The sequence below is a fragment of the Bombina bombina genome, chromosome 1 (assembly GCF_027579735.1).
Source record: "Bombina bombina isolate aBomBom1 chromosome 1, aBomBom1.pri, whole genome shotgun sequence".
NCBI classification, from domain to species: domain Eukaryota; kingdom Metazoa; phylum Chordata; class Amphibia; order Anura; family Bombinatoridae; genus Bombina; species Bombina bombina.
In genome coordinates, this window is record NC_069499.1 from 77044998 (window position 1) to 77064316 (window position 19319).

A 19319-nucleotide genomic window follows, 5' to 3' on the forward strand; every position below is an offset into this window, starting at 1 on the left:
ATTTGCTACTTATCATTTCCCTACACTACTCATGTCACCTCTTCCAGCCAATCAGAGGCTGTAGAGACCTGGTACAATGCTGAACTGCTTGGATGAAGCTTCTGAGAGGTGAAATTCTTGGACCGGCGCAAGACGGACCAAAGCGAAAGCATTTGCCAATAATGTTTTCATTAATCAAGAAAGAAAGTCGGAGGTTCGAAGACGATCAGATACCGTTGTAGTTTCGACCCTAAACGATGCCGACCAACTATCTGGCGGTGTTATTCCCATGACCCGCCGAGCAGCGTCCGGGAAACCAAAGTCTTTGGGTTCCGGGGGGAGTAAGGTTGCAAAGCTGAATCTTAAAGGAATTGACGGAATGGCACCTCCAGGAGTGGAGCCTGCAGCTTAATTTGACTCAACACGGGAAACCTCACCCGGCCCGGACACGGAAAGGATTGACAGATCGATAGCTCTTTCTCGATTCTGTGGGTGGTGGTGCATGGTCGTTCTTAGTTGGTGGAGCTTTTTGTCTGGTTAATTCCGATAATGAACGAGACTCCGTGCTAACTAGTTACGCGACCCCCGGCGGTCGGCGTCCAACTACTTAGAGGGACAAGTGGCGTTCAGCCACGGGAAATCGAGCAATAACAGGTCTGTGATGCCCTTAGATGTCCGGGGCCACATGCGCACTACACTGAATGGATCAGCGTGTGTCTACCCTTCGCCGGCAGGTGTGGATAACCCGCTGAACCCCGTTCGTGATAGGGATCAGGGATTGCAATTGATTGCCAACAAGGAATTCCCAGTAAGCGTGGGTCATAAGCTTGCGTTGATTAAGTCCCTGCCACATATGAGAGGAACTGCAGGTTCAGACATGTGATGTACATGCTTGGCTGAGGAGCCAATGGGGCGAAGCTACGATCTGTGGTACGATACCGCAGCACCGCAGAGCCTCGGTTGGCCTCAGGTAGCTACCCCCCAAGGGGAGGCGGTGGGCAGAGCCGCTCGCCTCGGGACCCGTGCAGACAGAAGGGGGCCGCCTCTCTCCCAGAGCACACAGGACGTTCGCAGGGAACCCAGTGCTAAATCATTCGTAGACAACCTTATTCTGGGTCGGGGTTTCGCGTGTAACAGAGTAGCTACCTCGCTGCGATCTATTGAAAGTCATCCCTCGAGCCAAGCTTTTGTCTTCCGGATACTTCCATCCTCCGGTCGTGCGGGAGGGGGGGCGTCCCACAGCCCTACCCCCCTCCTCTCCCTCGCTCCGTCGGGGAAGGGGGGCAAGTTGCGCAGGACCAGCGGATCAGTCACGAGGCAGCCTTGGCAAATAATCAGAATAGAGCTGTGTTTTGGGGCAGGATTAGAGGCAAACACTGGATGTAAATGGTAACAGTAAAAAAATTGATTACAAAAATAATGCATGTAAGTTTTAGGTATTTGTTGTCCTGAAGAGACCAAATTTGCATGTAAAAAATATGTTTTAGAGAATATGATTGCTGAAGACAGTTCCAGGTATAAGGTGTGGCATTAGCGTGAAGCCTTCTTGTCAAAGTTATAAGAGTTCATGAGGGATGAAGTCTAAGGGGCCTATTTAACAAACCGTCAACCGGCCCCGAAGCATCTGTTTCCGCGCGAGCCTTGAGGCTCGCCAGAAACAGGAGTTAACTCATACGCCTATTGTGAGGCTGCGGTCTGCAAACCGCCCTATGGTGTACGATCAGGTTGATTGACACTCCTGCTAGCGGCTGATTCTTGAGGAGGGTCTGATATATAGACACTTGTCAATCACACCTATATGAGGTTGTTGGACATCTCATTCCAAAACCATGCACTGTATACATACAGCAGACAGTCTGGAATACAACAGTGCTGTTGCAGACTATGGATTCTGCTTAATCCCCATCCCATAATTCAGCAAACATATGTCTAGAGCACTCCTTCTTGAAAGAACTTTGCTTTATTTAATCAACATTAAAATCACATTTCAAAAGCATGTACATTAATATGGACTCCCATTTGCAGCTATAACAACTGCAACTCTTCTGGGAAGGTTTTCCACAAGATTTTGAAGAGTCTCTGAGGTCCACCATTGATGTTAGATGACAAGGTCTGGCTTGCAATCGGGGTTACAATTTATCCCAAAGGTGTCGAGTGGAGTTGAGGTCAGGGCTCTGTGCAGGCCACAAGATTTCCTCCACACCAAACTCGTTAAACCAGGTCTTCAAGGACCTTTCTTTGTGCAAAGGGGCACAGTCATGCTGGAAAAGGAGCAAATTGGCTACAATGTTTTTTTGGCATGACCCTCCACTGAAGCTAAGGGGACTAGCCAAAACCTGGAAAAACAGCCCCAAGCCATTATCCATCCTGTAGAAATCGTTCTGCTGGCATCCGCCACACTCAGATTCTTCCATCAGACTGTCAGAAAATGAAATGTGATTCATCACTCCAGAGAACACATTTCCACTGCTCCATAGTGCAGTGGTGGCATGCTTTAGATCACTCCAGCAGGTGCTTGTCATGTAGATGTGAGGCTTGTGTACAGCTGTTCGGCCATGCAAACCCATTTCATTAAGTCCCGACACGCAATTCTTGTACTTAAGTGAGTGATGCAACAGATGATTTGCCGATATTTACTCAATATGTGCTGAAACTCTCAGCAGCCCAACTCTATGAGTTTGCGTGGTCTACCACTTCATGGTGGGACTGTTGTTACAAATCTAGTAAGGTAGAAATGTCCCAAACTAAGTTGTGGCAAAGCCTATGACAGTGCCATGTTTGAAGTCACTAAGCTCTTCAGTACATATAAACACATAAATATATATATATATATATATTTACACTTTGCTGCCCATTGCCGTGCGACTTACTCCCTTCGCTGTGCTAGGTTCTCAGCCATGTCTGATGGTATGAGAATGAGGCTCCCATTGGAGCCTATGGAAGTGCCCTCTCATGAGTGCAAAGCTACCCTGCAATTGCGTGCGCTGGTATTACTGAGTGGAGCACAAATATTGTGCTCGTGTAAGCGCAATTTTCCGCTCCACTCGTAATCTGGCCCTATATGCGAGTGGTTTAAAACCTTGTTGCTTGTATAAGGCTAAGCTCTTGAGTAGGCGATAGATGACCTATTCACATAGCTATTACTGGGAGAATTTTTATATATGAGTTACCTCTATGTTATGTGTGTATATTTTAGATAACAGATGTTCATGAAGATTGTATTGTTATGTGCTTGAGTTTATGCACCTGTTAGCAATCGGTGTGGCTGAAACACCTGAACTTAACAATTAGTAAGGGTGCCCATATACCATTTAGTGTGTATGTATATTTACTTAATATGAGTGTGATGTATACACTGATTTGTTCTTAAAGGGCTATTAAACCCCAAAATTTTCCTTCACGATTCAGATAGAGAATACAATTTTAAACAACATTCCAATTTACTTCTATTATCTAATTTGCTGCAATCTTTAGATACCCTTTGTTACAGAAATAGCAATGCACATTGGTGAGCCAATCACATGAGGCATCTATGTGCAGCCACCAACCAGAAGCTACTGAGCCTATCTAGATATGCTTTTCAGGAAAGAATATCAAGAAAATAATAAAAGTAAATTAGAAAGTTGTTTAAAATGGTATTCTCTATCTGAATCATGAAAGAAAAAATTTGGGTTTAATGTCCCAGGTGTCTGCATTATGTATTTGATTGGCTTAATAGGGGGTTGCAGGATTAGCTTTACTTTTAATCTTCTCTTTGATTAATTTAATTATTTAAACTCCTTGCACCAGGATCACCACAATTAATTATACGGTGCCCTGTCCCTAGCCACTCATATCCTCACTAGCTGGTGATAGAATAAATATGTATTTATTTTTTCTCTAAACTAGGGAACCCACCTGTATAAGGAGCTACATAAAAACATTAGGTTAAATTGTAAGAGCTGTAGCTTCCAGGCCCCTGGATTTGCAGAGTTAGAGGATATGGAAAATTCCACACAGAATATACATTTACATTAGCGCTTGGCACAATACCGGTATTTTATGTCTGCAATGTGCTAGAAACCTTCCAATAAATACTCTAAGTATCTCATAAAACTACACATGGGTCCTGAACCACTAGCACAGAATCCTGAGGCAACACTGATGATTTAATAGAGCTGTAGAGTCACAAACGCTAAATATAAGGTAAAACGTTTACAGTTCTTTATGACGAAGATGGATTTCAGTTTGTAACTGGTGAAAGAAATCAATGTTACACTTGCTTTTAGATACAGCATTAAAGGGACATAAAAACCCAAATGTTTCTTTCATTATTCAGATAGAACATACAATTTTTAAACAACTTTCCAATCCTCTTCTATTATCAAATTGTCTTTGTTTTCTTGTTATCCTTTGTTGAAAAGTATGAAGGTAAGCTCAGGAGAGTGCACGTGTCTGCAGCACTATATGGCAGCAGTATTTCCTGTCATGTAATGCTCCAGACATGTGTGAACGCTACCTATGTAGATACCCCTTCAACAAATAATAAGAAAAGAACAAAGTAAATCTGATAATAGAAGTACATTGGAAACTTTTTTTTAAATTGTATTCTCTATCTGAATCATGAAAGAAACATTTTGAGTTTCATGTCCCTTTAAATGGACATGAGATCCAGAATTAAACTTCCATGATTCAAATTATTGTGTGTAATTTTAAAATCTTTCCAGTTTTACCTTTGTTATCAAATTTACTTTGTTCCCAAAGTATTTCTTGTTGAACAGCAATCGGAGGTAAGCTCAGGAGTGTGCACTTGTCCTGAGCACTATATGTATATCAAGGAAAGGAGCTAAGTTTTAACAATCTGTACAAAGAGAATGAAGTAAACTGGAGCTTTTTAAAGGGACACTAAACCCAAATTTTTTATTTCATGATTCAAATAGAGCAGGCAGCAATTTTAAGCAACTTTTTAATTTACTCCTATTATCAATTTTTCTTTGTTCTCTTGCTATCATTATTTGAAATAGAAGACATCTAAGCTAAGGAGTCAGCAATTTTTTGGTTCAGACCCTGGACAGCATTTATCCACCAATCAGCAAGGACAACCTAGGCTGTTCACCAAAAATGGGCCGGCTTCTCTTACAGGCCCATTTCGCTGCTCAACAGTGATTATAAATTACTGACGAAAATATTAGCAGACAGATTGGCACAAGTCCTTCCCCTGTTGGTCCACCCCGACCAGACAGGATTCATCACAGGACGATCCTCAGTGGTAAACCTAAGAAAGACCTTGGCAGTATCCGCCCATTACTGGTATGGCACCCACTCAGATTCAGATACTGATTTACAAGGCACTTGCCTTTTGGCGTTAGACGCCGAAAAGGCTTTTGATAGGATTGAATGGGACCATCTATGTTCCTGCTTTCTTTAATCTGATCCAAAAACTATATACAGCCCCTAAGGCCTCATTGATCATTAATGGCGGACTGTCTACACCTTTTGACTTACAAAGGGGAACCCGACAAGGATGCCCCTTGTCACCCCTCCTCTTTGACCTGGCCATAGAGCCACTGGCCTGCTACATCCGACAGCATAGCGAGGGACTAGAAATTAATGGACTTAGGCAACACTTATCACTTTATGCAGATGATCTTCTTTTGTTCATAGGCAACCCGGATGATGGTATACCCCAACTCCTTAAAATCACAGACATTTTCGGATCATTCTCCGGTTATAAAATCAACAGAGACAAATCGGAGTTAACCTGGCTGAAAAATACTAAACATAACAGATTAAATTGCGGACTGCAGATAACAGATGGCACATTCAAATATTTAGGCATACAGATTCATATTGATCCCTCTAAATTATACCCTTTAAACATAGGTAAGATGATTCCAAATATAAGGGACATGCTACAGGGATGGAGCGGACTCCCTTTGTCATTAACTGGCAGAATACATCTTTTTAAGATGATAGCTCTGCCCAAGATACTCTACCCCTTACAAATGCTCCCTTTATTGTTGACGCATAAGGACACAAAAATACTCCAGTCGACTATTGGCCACTTCATTTGGCAAGGAAAGAAACAAAGAATAAATAGATCCACTTTGGTCATGCCTTATGACAGGGGAGGGTTGCGCCTCCCAAACATTGCTTGGTATAATTGGGCGACATTGACAAAGATAGTGCTGGACTGGTTAGTTGGGAATGAAAGTAGAGACAAGCATTATGTGCCCAATACACCTTGCTTTTCTACCACATGCCAAACTTAACTCTTTACCTCTGAAAATCCAACATCACATCTTATTTAGAGACCCACTGAGGGCATGGGCCAAATTGGGAAAGTTATGGGGTATACAATTTACTACTAGCAAATTTCCCCCAATCCAGGATAATCTTTCTTTTCTGCCTGGATATACCACCGAGGTATTTCGAACATGGCAAGAAAGGGGCCTCACAAAAATCGTACAATTTTTTAACCCTCTGACCCTTGTGGTTCACCCCTTTCAAGATTTACAAAATACATATCTGCTTCCAAACACGCATAGATTTGCATACCTACAATGTAGGCATTATGTCTCACAATAAAAAGCCGATGGTCTCCTACACACGGAAAACAACAATTTAACCACACTATGCTCACTGGCTAAACAAGCTAGCAAACATATACAACCTAGTGCTCAAACATTTTGATAACCTTGCCGTTCAAAAACTAGTATTGAAATGGTCTAGATGTAGAACCATAGAGATTGATCACGAAGGGCTTTTAGGCAGTTTCACAGAAGTTAGAACTATTACGTTATCAGCAAATTTGAGAGAAACACACACCAAAATCCTCCAACAAGCATACATTACCCCGGCCCTTAGGGCCAAATGGATACCTGGAGCAAAAGACACGTACGTTAAATGCAACTATGCAAACCCGGACTGGATCCATCTGTTCTGGGATTGCCCTAAGCTAAAATGGTTTTGGAGTAAATTAACCTACTGGCTGTCTAAAGTAACTAAAACTCAGATTTCCCTCTCAGCACAACGGGTCCTGTTTTTACTTCCAGAGCACAACGTTTGCCTCCATGACACTCTCGTATCTGTGTCTATTTTGATTGCAAGACAATTGATTTTACAACACTGGGCAGATAGTTCATCCCCACCCTTTCAAAAATTATTCACTAGGTTACATACCCAGATGCTCATAGAACAAGCAGATGTTAGGGGGAATATTGAACAGAGGATAGCTAGATTCATAAAGAAATGGGCATTCTATTTATTAGACTTACCTGACATTATTAGAGAGCGTGTCCTATATCCATTTAGAGGCAGTGAATTCATCCTGAAGGAAAACCTCAGGGGAAATTGGTGTTTTTCTAACACAATCATGTGATATGTAGGTACACCCCACCATTATCCATTCCTTATATTCATTATCTCAGATCACTCTCATTATCACTCTGCGGCTGGCGGTCCAGGAGGGCTCCGGGTAAGTAAGAATGGGATGCAACAGGCTTTGTTGCGTATCCCCCTTTTTCATTTTAGTATTATTTGTTATGTTTTTTTATATTGTTGTTGTTTATTGTAATTATTTAAAGAAAAGAGGAAAAAGGGCGGAGAGAGGAGGCATGACCCTTGACTTCACTGATATCTTGATACGGGACTATTGAGTTACACTCAATACTGGACTTTCTTTATATCGCACTTTCGCCAGAGTCCTGTATTTTTCAGGATGCAATAACTTTCTCATGTATGTATTGTATTCTGAGGCTGTCATTGTTTTTTTGTGCCTATGTCTCCTGTGATATAAATAAAGTTTGAAAAGAAAAAAAAAATGGTCCGGCTTCTAAATTTACATTCTTGCTTTTCAAATAAAGATAGCAAGAAAATGAAGAAAAAATGATAATAGGAGTAAATTAGAAATTTGCTTAAAATTGCATGCTCTATCTGAATCATGAAAGATAAAATTTGGGTTCAGTGTCCCTTTAAAACTGCGAGTTCTTTCTGAACCATGACATTTTTGATGTTGTGTCCCTTTAAATGCTTTCAAAATTGATAAGAAATGAAAAGTGGACTAACATGACATCTTGCTATAGGAAGCTATTGAAAATGAACAATGTCAATGTTTTTTTGCATTATTGTTTGCATATAATTTTGGCCAAGTTCACATAGTTAATATAATAATTAGCAGGTAAAAAAAATTGATTGGCAGGTGTAAAACTGTAAAAATATTGCTTCATGAAATCTCGCCTTTGGCTTTTGTTTAACTGACAGTATACATACTTCTGCATTATGGCCTAGATTACAAGTGGAGCTATACTGATAGTTCAGGGTGGGCTTTCCATATATTGACCTTGCACTAATAGCGCACAATCTGGTATTTAAGGCAAAACATTTTAAAATCTATTACCTCTGAGCACTGGTTTTCAAACCTGCCCTCAAGCCTCCATAACAGGACAGATTCTCAGGATTATCTGGGGTGAGAACAGGTAAAATGTTTACTAATCAGCTGATTATGTCACCTTTGCTCTAGTTTAGATATCCTCAAAATCTGGCCTGTTAGGGAGGCCTGGGGACAGTTTTAAAAAACAGTACTCTATAGTGATACATTTTAATATACATGCAAACATATGCCAATGTGCAGACACATTTGATTCCTACTCATGCTCAGTTTGCATGCGCCTGTAAGGGAGAGGAATGTGCATGCGTGTGAGCTACCCATTTACTGTGGGTCACATACCAATTAAAACACCACAATAGCAGAAATATATTTTAAAATAAATATTTTTGCAGACGAGTATATTGCAAGCAGTGAGGGCTACATTACAAGTGTTGCATAATCGATAGCACAGGGTGCATTATCTTTTGTGCGATCTTGTGAAAATAACAGCGCACTAACTAGTATTACAAGTAGATGGTTAAATATTTTAACCAAAGATTCTTAATGTGGCTGAAACTTTTTTTAACGCGCCCTGTACTTTTAATAGAGCGCTATTTGCAAACTCAATGTGATCATATTACAAGCAGCGATTACAAGTGGTGTTGCACATCAACTTCATGCAGAACTCCACAATTTTCATACCATTAGCTTAACGCACCACCTGCTTAGCGCTGAAGTGATATCCAACATTAATTTTACTGAGCTCCCCTAGAAGTCTATTATGTGAGGGAATTAACACACCAGCACTATCCAACATGCAGATATTAGTGCACAACAATAACAATGACTTTGTTATTGCAATAGCAAGCAAAAATAGAGCAAAAATAGAAACGCTATTGGAGGAGCTCATGACAGGTTCATACACAATAGCACTAATATTTTTGTTCTCCACTTGTCATCTAGGCCTTATTGCGACTAGGGTACATTTCAAAGCCGGATTTATAATAAGGCAGAGTAGGCATGTGCCTACAGGTGCCCTCGATTGAGGGGCCCCTGTCTCTGCCTATAATAAATACTGGTCAGCCAGTTAACACTGCTAACTACCCACATCGCCATCTTTACACTCAGCACCAGCCGCAGTGGTAATGGGATGCTGTATAAGCCAGTGCGAGCTGGGACAGCTACTGCACAAGTGTGACTGGGGGTGGGTCTGAAGCTGTGTAGTAATATTTGGTAATAATGTGTAATAACTCTGTGATATTTCAGTACTATAGTACTATAGTAAGAGAAAAAAACAAGATACAGGTATGGTTCATATTGTTGCTTGTCAGGGCAGCTGGGTATTAAGCAGTGTGAGGGGCGGCATGCAAGCCCTATGCACAGCTGCGTAACTACATAGACTTATCTAAGCCTTTGGCTGTTCCAAGCCTTAACAATGATGGCCACCGCATATGCCCTGTGATGTTAGTTCACTGCTGGCGGCCATCTTAGTAAAGGTCACCGGCACCGCAAGGGGTGCTTCAGATTTTGGAACCTACAGGCACCAGGGCTGCATAACCCAGAATTGATGCAGCCCTCTCTGAAGCTAAGGGTTAAACGTAAATCATCAGTTAATGATAAGAGCAATTAATGCTGACAAAATATGCTACTATTTCCAGGAACATTAAAGTTCAAATTAAAATTTCATGATTTAAATAACGCACTTTTAATTAAAAAAAGAACAATAATTTTATTCCTATTATCAAATATGCTTCATTCTCTTGTAACCTTTGTAAAAAAAAGGAAAATTAGGATGGTTCATAAAAAAACAAACCCATTTTCATAATAGAAACAAGCTGTAAAAAGTTTTGTTTTTTTTAATTGCACTCTCTAAATAATGAAAGTTGAATTTGATTTTGAAACTGAGGTTAAAGGGACATTGTAGCGCAAACGCTCACTGCCATTCGCAGAAATATGGAGCTGCTTATTTTCCTTGTATTAGATTAAATAAAACACTCTTGAAAATATGTGTTGTGTCATCCTGAATAAATAGTTATGTGTTTAACCTCCACAATGTGGTTAAAAACATAGGTAAAGTCCCACTTTGGAGCTGCAGGCATTACAAGTCTCAGGGGCCGATTTATTATGTCCCAAATGCTGCTATATGCAGCTGTTTCTGCGCGAGCCTTCAGGCTCGCCGGAAATATAAGTTAAGAAGCAGCGGTCTTTAGAACGTTGCTCCTTAACTTGTCTGCCACCTCTGAGACGGCGTACAGCAATCCGCCCGATCGCATACGATCGTGTTGATTGACACCCCCTGCTAGCGGTTGATTGGCCGTGAATCTGCAGGGGGAGGCATTGCACAAGCATTTCACAAGGAATGCCTGTGCAATGATAAATGCCGACAGCCAGTCAGTAGTTCAGAAAAAAGTACTGATATATGGATAATACTTCTTTTTTTTGTACAATTAAAGATTTCATCTTTTTAGATCTCTAGACACACACAAAGGACCGAGTACTTGTTGAAAAACTCACTGCCATGTGCACAAATATAGAGATGCATATTTTCCTTGCATTAGATTAAAGAAAACACTCTTGAAAATATGTGTTGTGTCATCCTGAATAAATAGTATTTTTAACCTCCACAATGTGGTTAAATACATAGGTAAAGTCCCACTTTGGAGCCGCAGGCATTACAACTCTCAGGTGCCGATTTATTATGCCCCAAATGCTGCTACATGCAGCTGTTTCTTAGCGCGCCTTCAGGCTCCTAGGAAACATAAGTTAATAAGCAGCGGTCTTCAGTACGCTGCTCTTTAACTCGTCCGCCACCTCTGAGGCGGCGGACAGCAATGATTGACACCCCCTGCTAGCGGCTGATTGGCCGCAAATCTGCAGGGGGCAGCATTGCACAAGCATTTCACAAGGAATGCTTGTGCAATGATAAATGCCGACAGTGTATGCTGTCAGCATTTATCGATGTCTGGCGGACATGATCGCTACAGCGGATCATATCCGCCAGACACATGATAAATAGGCCCCTCAAACTGAACATAATAGGCAGGGCCAACTTCCAATTGGTTTACAGGATATTGCCTTCTTAGGACCAGCATTGCTCTACAGCATTAGAGCACTTAATTTTGTTCAAAACAATGTCCCTTTAACCTTTTTTTTTTTTTTTAGACATGTGTATATGCTACTCTTTCATATACATGAGAGAAAAGGATTGAGCGCAATGTCCCTTTAATAATTTTAAAATATAGTACATTGTGTCATTACCTAATGAGGAATTGGCACAAAGTTTCTTATCATAACAGCTGAATCCTTCTCTTGCCCTCCAGCCATAATTCTTTCCTTTCTCTACAATGTCGACCTCTTCGAATTTATTCTGTCCTACATCTCCACAGAAAAGCCGTCCTTTCCCTTCCTTTGTCTTGGGGTCTCCCCTATCAAAAGAACAGCGCCACATGTTTCTCACCCCGTATGCATAGACTTCAGGTCGCGCCGCTGGGTCATTGACGAATGGATTGTCTGGAGGGATTTTATACAGAGGGCCGTGGTCATTGTGGTTCACATTAATACGTAATACTTTCCCAAGCAATGTTGACCTGTGAATGAAAAAACTGTGGTGAGAAACAGCCTCTTGAATAAATGGGTTTCCTTTGCTCTTGGTCTAACATCTGGTACTAAGGTAATAATAAAGTAATAAAAAAAGTGCATTGCTCACATTCAGGACAAGAAAAGGCTTAAGGACAAGTTTGAAAAAATCCCTAGGAGCCAGTCATCAATCAATGTGCTGCCACTATGCAGCTCTGCTGCGCTGCTCTGTATTTGACTGTTCTCTTCAAACAGCACTTGCTTTGTGTTAAGGAAAATGTACACAGTGCAGCCAGAGCAGAGCAATGTTTGAAGAGAACAGACTGATGTGGAGCAAAGTGAAAACACTAACAGTTCCTGCGTGTGTCCTGTTTTTTCTGCAGAAATGCTGCATTTTCTGTGATTAGACTTAAGTTTAACTGGTGTGCAAACTAATGGCAACTAATGCTGTTTAAACTGTGTAAACGAATGGTAACAAGTGAATCTATCAAAGTCTATGGCGATGTTTTATGTTACCACCAGTTTTCAGAGTTTACAACAGCAATGGAAACTAGGCCAGAGAGTCCGTGGCCAATTAGTATTAGTGTTTAGTGCTTCTCCTAATCCCCCTCACACACTGGGAGCGTGATTTGTTGTTGTCATTCTTGTTTACATAGTTTTTCTATGACCAATACTTAAATGGACACTGAACCCAAATTTTGTGTTTCGTGATTCTGATAAAGCATGCAATTTTAAGCAACTTTCTAATTTACTCCTATTATCAAATTCTCTTCATTCTCTTGGTATCTTTATTTTAAAAGCAAGAATGTAAGTTTAGATGCCGGCCCATTTTTGGTGAACAACCTGGGTTGTTCTTGCTGATTGGTGGATTAATATAACCGACCAATAAAAAAGTGCTGTCTGATCCAAAAAATAGCTTAGATGCCTTCTTTTTCAAATAAAGATAGCAAGGGAATGAAGAAAAAATGATAATAGGAGTAAATCAGAAAGTTGCTTAAAATTGCATGCTCTATTTGAATCACAAAAGAAAAAAATTGTGTTCAGTGTCCCTTTAAGTACTGAAATGTCAGGACAGTTGGGGATACAACAGGCAAACTCAGCTATTTCAAATGAAATAATAAAGAAAAAGGAGTTATTTGTAAACATTCCAGCAGGTAAAACTGAATAATTGGGAACAATTTAAAGGGGAGGAAAAAAATCACAGTACACTACACTGTCCCTTTAACAGAATCCTGAACCTGAATAAATTGGGACAAGAGGTATTTTAATAAACTTACTGAAGTTGAATAGAAGATATTTAAAGAGACACTGGAATCTTGTAATTACAAGATATTTATGTTGTGTTGCTAAAGAATAACATATCAGACAAGTACATTTTTAAAACAAATTAACATCTTGTATGCTGCACTTGTTTTTCAATAGCCAAACTCCACCCACTTGCTTCATTTGGTGGAGCCAATACAAGCACGAGTTTGGAGATGACAAGGCTACCCATGGTTATCATGTTAGTAAAAAGGGGCTTGTTTTGCAGTTGTTTTCTGTAAAAGCTATATAGAGACATATATGTAGCAGGGTTAGCATTGAAAAGTCTGCTTTATATATTTCCATCTATGAGAATTATAAAATCAGCAGTTTTCAGAGCTAAAGTACATAACAGGGGGTAAAAATATATGATAGTATATTGCAAAGCTATGGTACTATGCACAATTTTAAAGTGTTTTGTATCCCTTTAAGTTGAACAGATATACATTTCTCACATCTCATGCAAATAAAATGAAAATGAATAAATCCAATTAATGTGACTGAACAAACAGAAAAAAGACAATGGGGCCGATTTATCAAGGGCCGAATGGCCCCTGATGCACCTGTTTCCGTGAGAGCCTTCATGCTTGCCGGAAACAACTGGTCGGCTGCTGAGGCTGCGGACATCAATCCGTCCAATCCTATACGATCGGGTTGATTGACACCCCCTGAGCGGCATTGCACAAGCAGTTCACCAGAACTGCTTGTGCCATGTTAAATGCCGACAGCGCATGCTGTCGGCATTCAGCAATGTCTGTCGGACATGATACTCTACAGCAAATCATGTCCACCAGACATTGGTAAATCGACCCCAAAGAATGTAGAAAAACTTGCAAAATGACAATCAGACAGGCTAATTGGAAAACAATAAAACAATATTGAAAAGGACAGCAAGAATAACCCTAAGATTTTTTTCCAATGTTGTGATCTGAAATGTCATTGGGGAAAATGCAGCGTCTGCAGAAAGAACGGGACACATGCAGGAACTGTTACTGCTTTCGCAGTCAAATACGGAGCAACGCTGCAAATCCGCAGAGCATTAATTGATGACTTTTTCAACCCCCCTCCTTTCTCAGTCTGCAAAGCTCTGACTCCTGAATGATTCTTGTGAGCAATTAACCTTATTATTACTATAATTTTACATTATGATTATGTGACGTTAGACCAAGAGCAAAGGAAACAAATTTATTCAAGAGATTTTAAAAATCTTACAACTTTTTTTTCTCTGTACCTTATTTGCAATGCAATTTTCAACTGCTGCAATATATTGTAAAAGTTTAAAGATTGCTTTATTCTGCAGTTAATCAAAACATTGCAATTGAGCTATTGCTTTAGTGTAACTGCCTGATTTAAAGTATAATCAACAAATGCAAAATAACAAGACATAGCAATAATGTTTACTTTGAATTTAAATTTGAGCAGTATCATGTGACAGCTATCAATCACAGACATATAAATGTGCACACAGAAAATGTTACTATATACTGTGAACACTTACTGTACATATGCTCAGTAGGAGCTGATGCCTTAGAATGTGGGCACAAATATTTGAATAATCAAAGTAAACTGAAAAGTTGAAAAAAGTGACACAGTCTGTCTCAATCGTGAAAGTTTTTTTCATGTCCCTTTAAATAAAGTTTTAGGTCCAGAGGGAATATGTCTAAGGATTGTAATGCAATTTTGGAATATATGGTAATAGTAAACCCTAAAAACCTCAATTTCCTAATTTATGGTACCAAAGGACAGGTATAAAGCTGATGTGATTCTACTGTTTAAAAAGGAAGCCCACCCAGGGAATTAAAGACCAGTAAGTCTGACATCCCTAATGTGAATGGTACTGAATAGTACTGGGAGGGTTCAGAAGGGATTGTATAAAAAAATTAATACAAGCAAACAAGATCATTAGTAAGTTCCCGAATGGTTTTATGAAAAATTGATCTTGCTAAATAATATAATTTGTGTCTATGAGAAAGTAACTCAGATAAAGGAAATTCAGATGATACCCTGCAATATGGGAAACTATTGTACAAAATCAGCACATGCATAAACAGCTGGCTGAAGGATAGGGAACAAAGAGTAAGAAACTCTAATGTGACTAAAGCGGTCAGTGCGATTTTTCAAAATCTTTATTAATTACCTATATGAGGGAACATAATGCCAAAATGCAAATAAGATAAACAGTTGCTCCACTCCTATATAAAAAAGATTGCAATTCCTCATCTCAGTTCAGTTGAGTCGCTGCTAAATCCCTGCTCCCACACTCAAAGCTGCAGACTGACAGCATAACTTGTCCCTTGAGTCCAGCCACTTTATATTCCATTGTTTGTCTGGTGATCTGGTTCTCTGCCTCTGTTTTTGCATCACACTGAATTGTGGGTATTGTAGTTTATGGTTGTAGCATACCTTCCAATATTTCACATATTTGTGGGACAGAGGGTTGAAGGGAACTTGTGCAAGTAGTGCTTGGTAGGTAGAGCCTCTTAAAGAGGGCCTGCCGATGTGCTGTGTGTAGGGGAGTGAGCGGTTTGTTCTGAGTTGGAACGTGTTCTAGAAGGTTTTACAAAGCAAAAAATGTAGAGGGTTCAATACTAAGCTACAATATAAGTTTATAGCCTGCGCGTTATATATATGAAGGGGTGATGCCAACTAAAACAAATATTTAGATATACTAAATAAATTACCATAGAGAGTTTTAGACACCTTTTATCTTGTTAACTGTAGCTTAATTAATTAACTTTGTATTAAAATACACTTTTTATTTATATAATTTAAAAAGAAGTGTGAGCGAAACGCTTCAGGGGCGCTACATGTGGAATATTAACTCCTATTTGTAAACTGCTTGAAGTCAGCTAAAAACCAAAAAAAAACCTATAAAATTGTATAGCGGTTTGGAAACGCATTCAGGATTAGACAGCATAACACTAATGCAGCTCCCGGATTAAAGGGATACTAAATCCATTTTTTTTTCTTTATTGATTCAGATAGAACATGCAATTTTAAGCAACTTTCTAATTTACTCCTACTATCAAGTTTTCTTCGTTCTCTTGCTATCTTTATTTAAAAAGCAGGGATTTAAAGCTCAGTAGCCAGCCCATTTTAGGTTCAGCACCCTGGATAGCACTTGTTTATTGGTGGCTACATTTAGCAAAGCAATAAGCAAGCATAACCCAGGTTTTGAGCCAAAAATGGTCCGTCTCTTAAGCATTCGATTCCTGCATTTTAAATAAATATAGCAAGAGAATGAAGAAAAATTGATAATAGGAGTAAATTAGTAAATTGCTTTAAATTCCATGCTCTATCTGAATCATTAAAAAAAATTGGGGTCTAGTGTCCCTTTAAAGGAGTTTAGTCCATAGCTCAGGTGCTTGTATTGCAACATTGTGTTTTAGAAACATTTTGTTTTAATAATTCCTAAATTTATTATAAACAATAGAGCACCAGTGATTTGGAAACAAAATCATTTGTAACTAAATAATCCATATTAGCACCACATAGATTACACTGTTAATAATAAACTGACTCAAGGTGTTTTTAATTATTGGTTTGAATGCAAGTAAACTTGTGTTTAAGAATCATGCATTGCTTTTTGGAGATTCTTTTTAAATGATATAAATAAAAGGTATATTTTAATGAATTAATTAAGCTACAGCTAACAAGATAAAAGGTGTTTAAAACTATGGTCGTTTATTTAACTTAGTATAGCTAAGTGCCCTAGAAGGTTGACAGAAAACTGGGACATTTGCCCTAGGGGAAGCTGCAGAAGGGACAGCATGTGACAGTGCTGCAAGATCTGGGACAGGGGGAGGTATATTCCAGTTTATAAAAGATGCTAACTCAGCATGTCTGCCTGCACTAAATCTTGTCACCCATCACACACTCTCACAGCTCTAATCCTTGTCCATAAATACAACCAGATGCTAAGCAAACAATTTTTATCTGCCATGCTTTTGTTCATCCTTCATAAAAATATTCAACTTAAAGGGATAGTAAACAGTAAATATGTGCAAGACCTAATGATGCATTCAAAGCAAAGATTATTCTTATATATTGAAGATATAGGTTTAAAAGTACAGGAAACCCCAAATGATTTGGATAGAACATACAATTTTAAACAACTTTCCAATTTACTTCTATTATCCAATTTGCTTAATTATCTTGTAATTTTTTGCTGAAAGAACAAAATTGCACTACTGGCAGCTAGCTGAACACATCTAGTTAGCCAATCACAAGAGACAAATGTCGGCACCAATCAGCAGCAGCTCCCACTAGTGTAGGATATGTGCGTATTATTTTTCAACAAGGGATACCAAGAAGAGAACGAAGCACATTTAAAAATAGAAGTGAATTTAAAAGTGACTTAAAATTACATGTTCTGGGAGCGGAGCGAAGAGCTGAACCGGCAGGACGCATCTTAGGGAAGCTTGTGATCCTTATATAGATTTTATGAGATTACTTAAGGTTTCTTACATGATATCTGCTAATTCCAAGCTGATTTAGCTATAAGCAATCATCGAAGAATAAGGAAAAGACTTTCCGAGTTGTTTCTTTAGCCTCTGCTGTTCAGTGAAACGACACGACTTTCTGACAGGCCGTGGGGTTTAAGCTGTCGCACTTTACACCCCCATCCCAAGTAATTGGGATATCGAGCAATTTGACTCACCAACTTCTAATAAAAAGAGATGACAACTATTGAGCATAAGTTTGCAGATGTGCTGTGTAAGACTTTGGAGGAACGTATAAACGTTGTGTGCCTATCGATAGCGCAATGCTTTGAAAACTTTTCTACCCCGCAAGGTCTTCAAGATGGCGTCAGAGAATTGATGACCCCTAGAGACTCTCTGGATCTCCCTGCACTGCCTAACGATCTCCAATGCCGCAATCCTAATATCTTTATTATGGAGCTAACCACCATGCTGGATGACTTAGAGTCACAGTTTCTAGCTAATCAGCATTCCATTCAGCACCACCGGTCCACATGACAGAAACAGCATCACCTTCCATAGAGGCACCTGAGTTGATGTTAATTATCCCTGACACTACTCGAATGCAGTAACTTACTTACAGTAAGTAGAACTAATAGGTGCTGTGTTGACAACATGTCAATATTATCCAAACCTTTTGTACTTCACACAAGCATATGCTGGCGCTACATTGTAAATAAATAACCTCAATAAATCTGATGTACTTACCGGCCAGAAGTGACAAAGGTAGCAAGACCCAAAAAAGAGCAATAAGAAAAAAAATGACATGTTCTATCTGAATCATGTACAATGGATATAAAAAGTCTACACACCCCTGTTAAAATGTCAGGTTTCTGCGATGTAAAAAAATGAGACAAAGATAAATCATTTCAGAACTTTTTCCACCTTTAATGTGACCTATAAACTGTACAACTCAATTGAAAAACAAACTGAAATCTTTTAGGTAAAGGGAAATAAAAATAAAAAAATAAAATAATATGGTTGCATAAGTGTGCACACACTTAAACTAATACTTTGTTGAAGCAACTTTTGATTTTATTACAGCACTCAGTCTTTTGGGGTATGAGTCTATCAGTTCCAGCTGAAGAAAAACAGCCCCAAAGCATGATGCTACCACCAAAATGCTTCACTGTGGGTATGGTGTTCTTTTGGTGATATGCAGTGTTGTTTTTGTGCCAAACATATCTTTTGGAATTATGGCCAAAAAGTTCAACCTTGGTTTCAACAGACCATAACACCTTATCTCACATGCTTTTGGGACACTTCAGATCTGTTTTTGCTAAATTTAGCTGGGCTTGGGTGTTTTTCTTCATAAGAAAACGCTTCCGTCTTGCCGTCTACCCCAAAGCCCAAACAAATTAAGAATATGGGAGATTGTTGTCACATGTACCACACAGCCAGTACTTGCCAGTTATTCCTGCAGCTCCTTTAATGTTGCTGTAGGCCTCTTGGTAGTCTCCCAGACAAGTTTTCTTATCGTCTTTTCATCAATTTTGGAGGGACATCCAGTTCTTGGTAATGTCACTGTTGTGCCATATATTCTCCACTTGATGATGACTGTCTTCACTGTGTTCCATGGTATATCTAATAGACATGTGCAGCTGCGAAAAATTTGGTTCGGATCGATTCTGACC

At 39.4% G+C, this 19319-nt stretch overlaps 1 protein-coding gene across 1 annotated transcript in view; it reads right to left on the reverse strand.

Annotated features, from left to right (window-relative positions):
- The window catches only part of HHIPL1 (HHIP like 1), a 104443-nt gene that overhangs the window by 68111 nt on the left and 17013 nt on the right, over positions 1–19319 (reverse strand). Inside the window, exon 4 of the mRNA XM_053697479.1 lies at positions 11585–11913. Coding sequence (XP_053553454.1) covers positions 11585–11913 — 329 coding nt within the window. The remainder of the gene's footprint in view (positions 1–11584; positions 11914–19319) is intronic.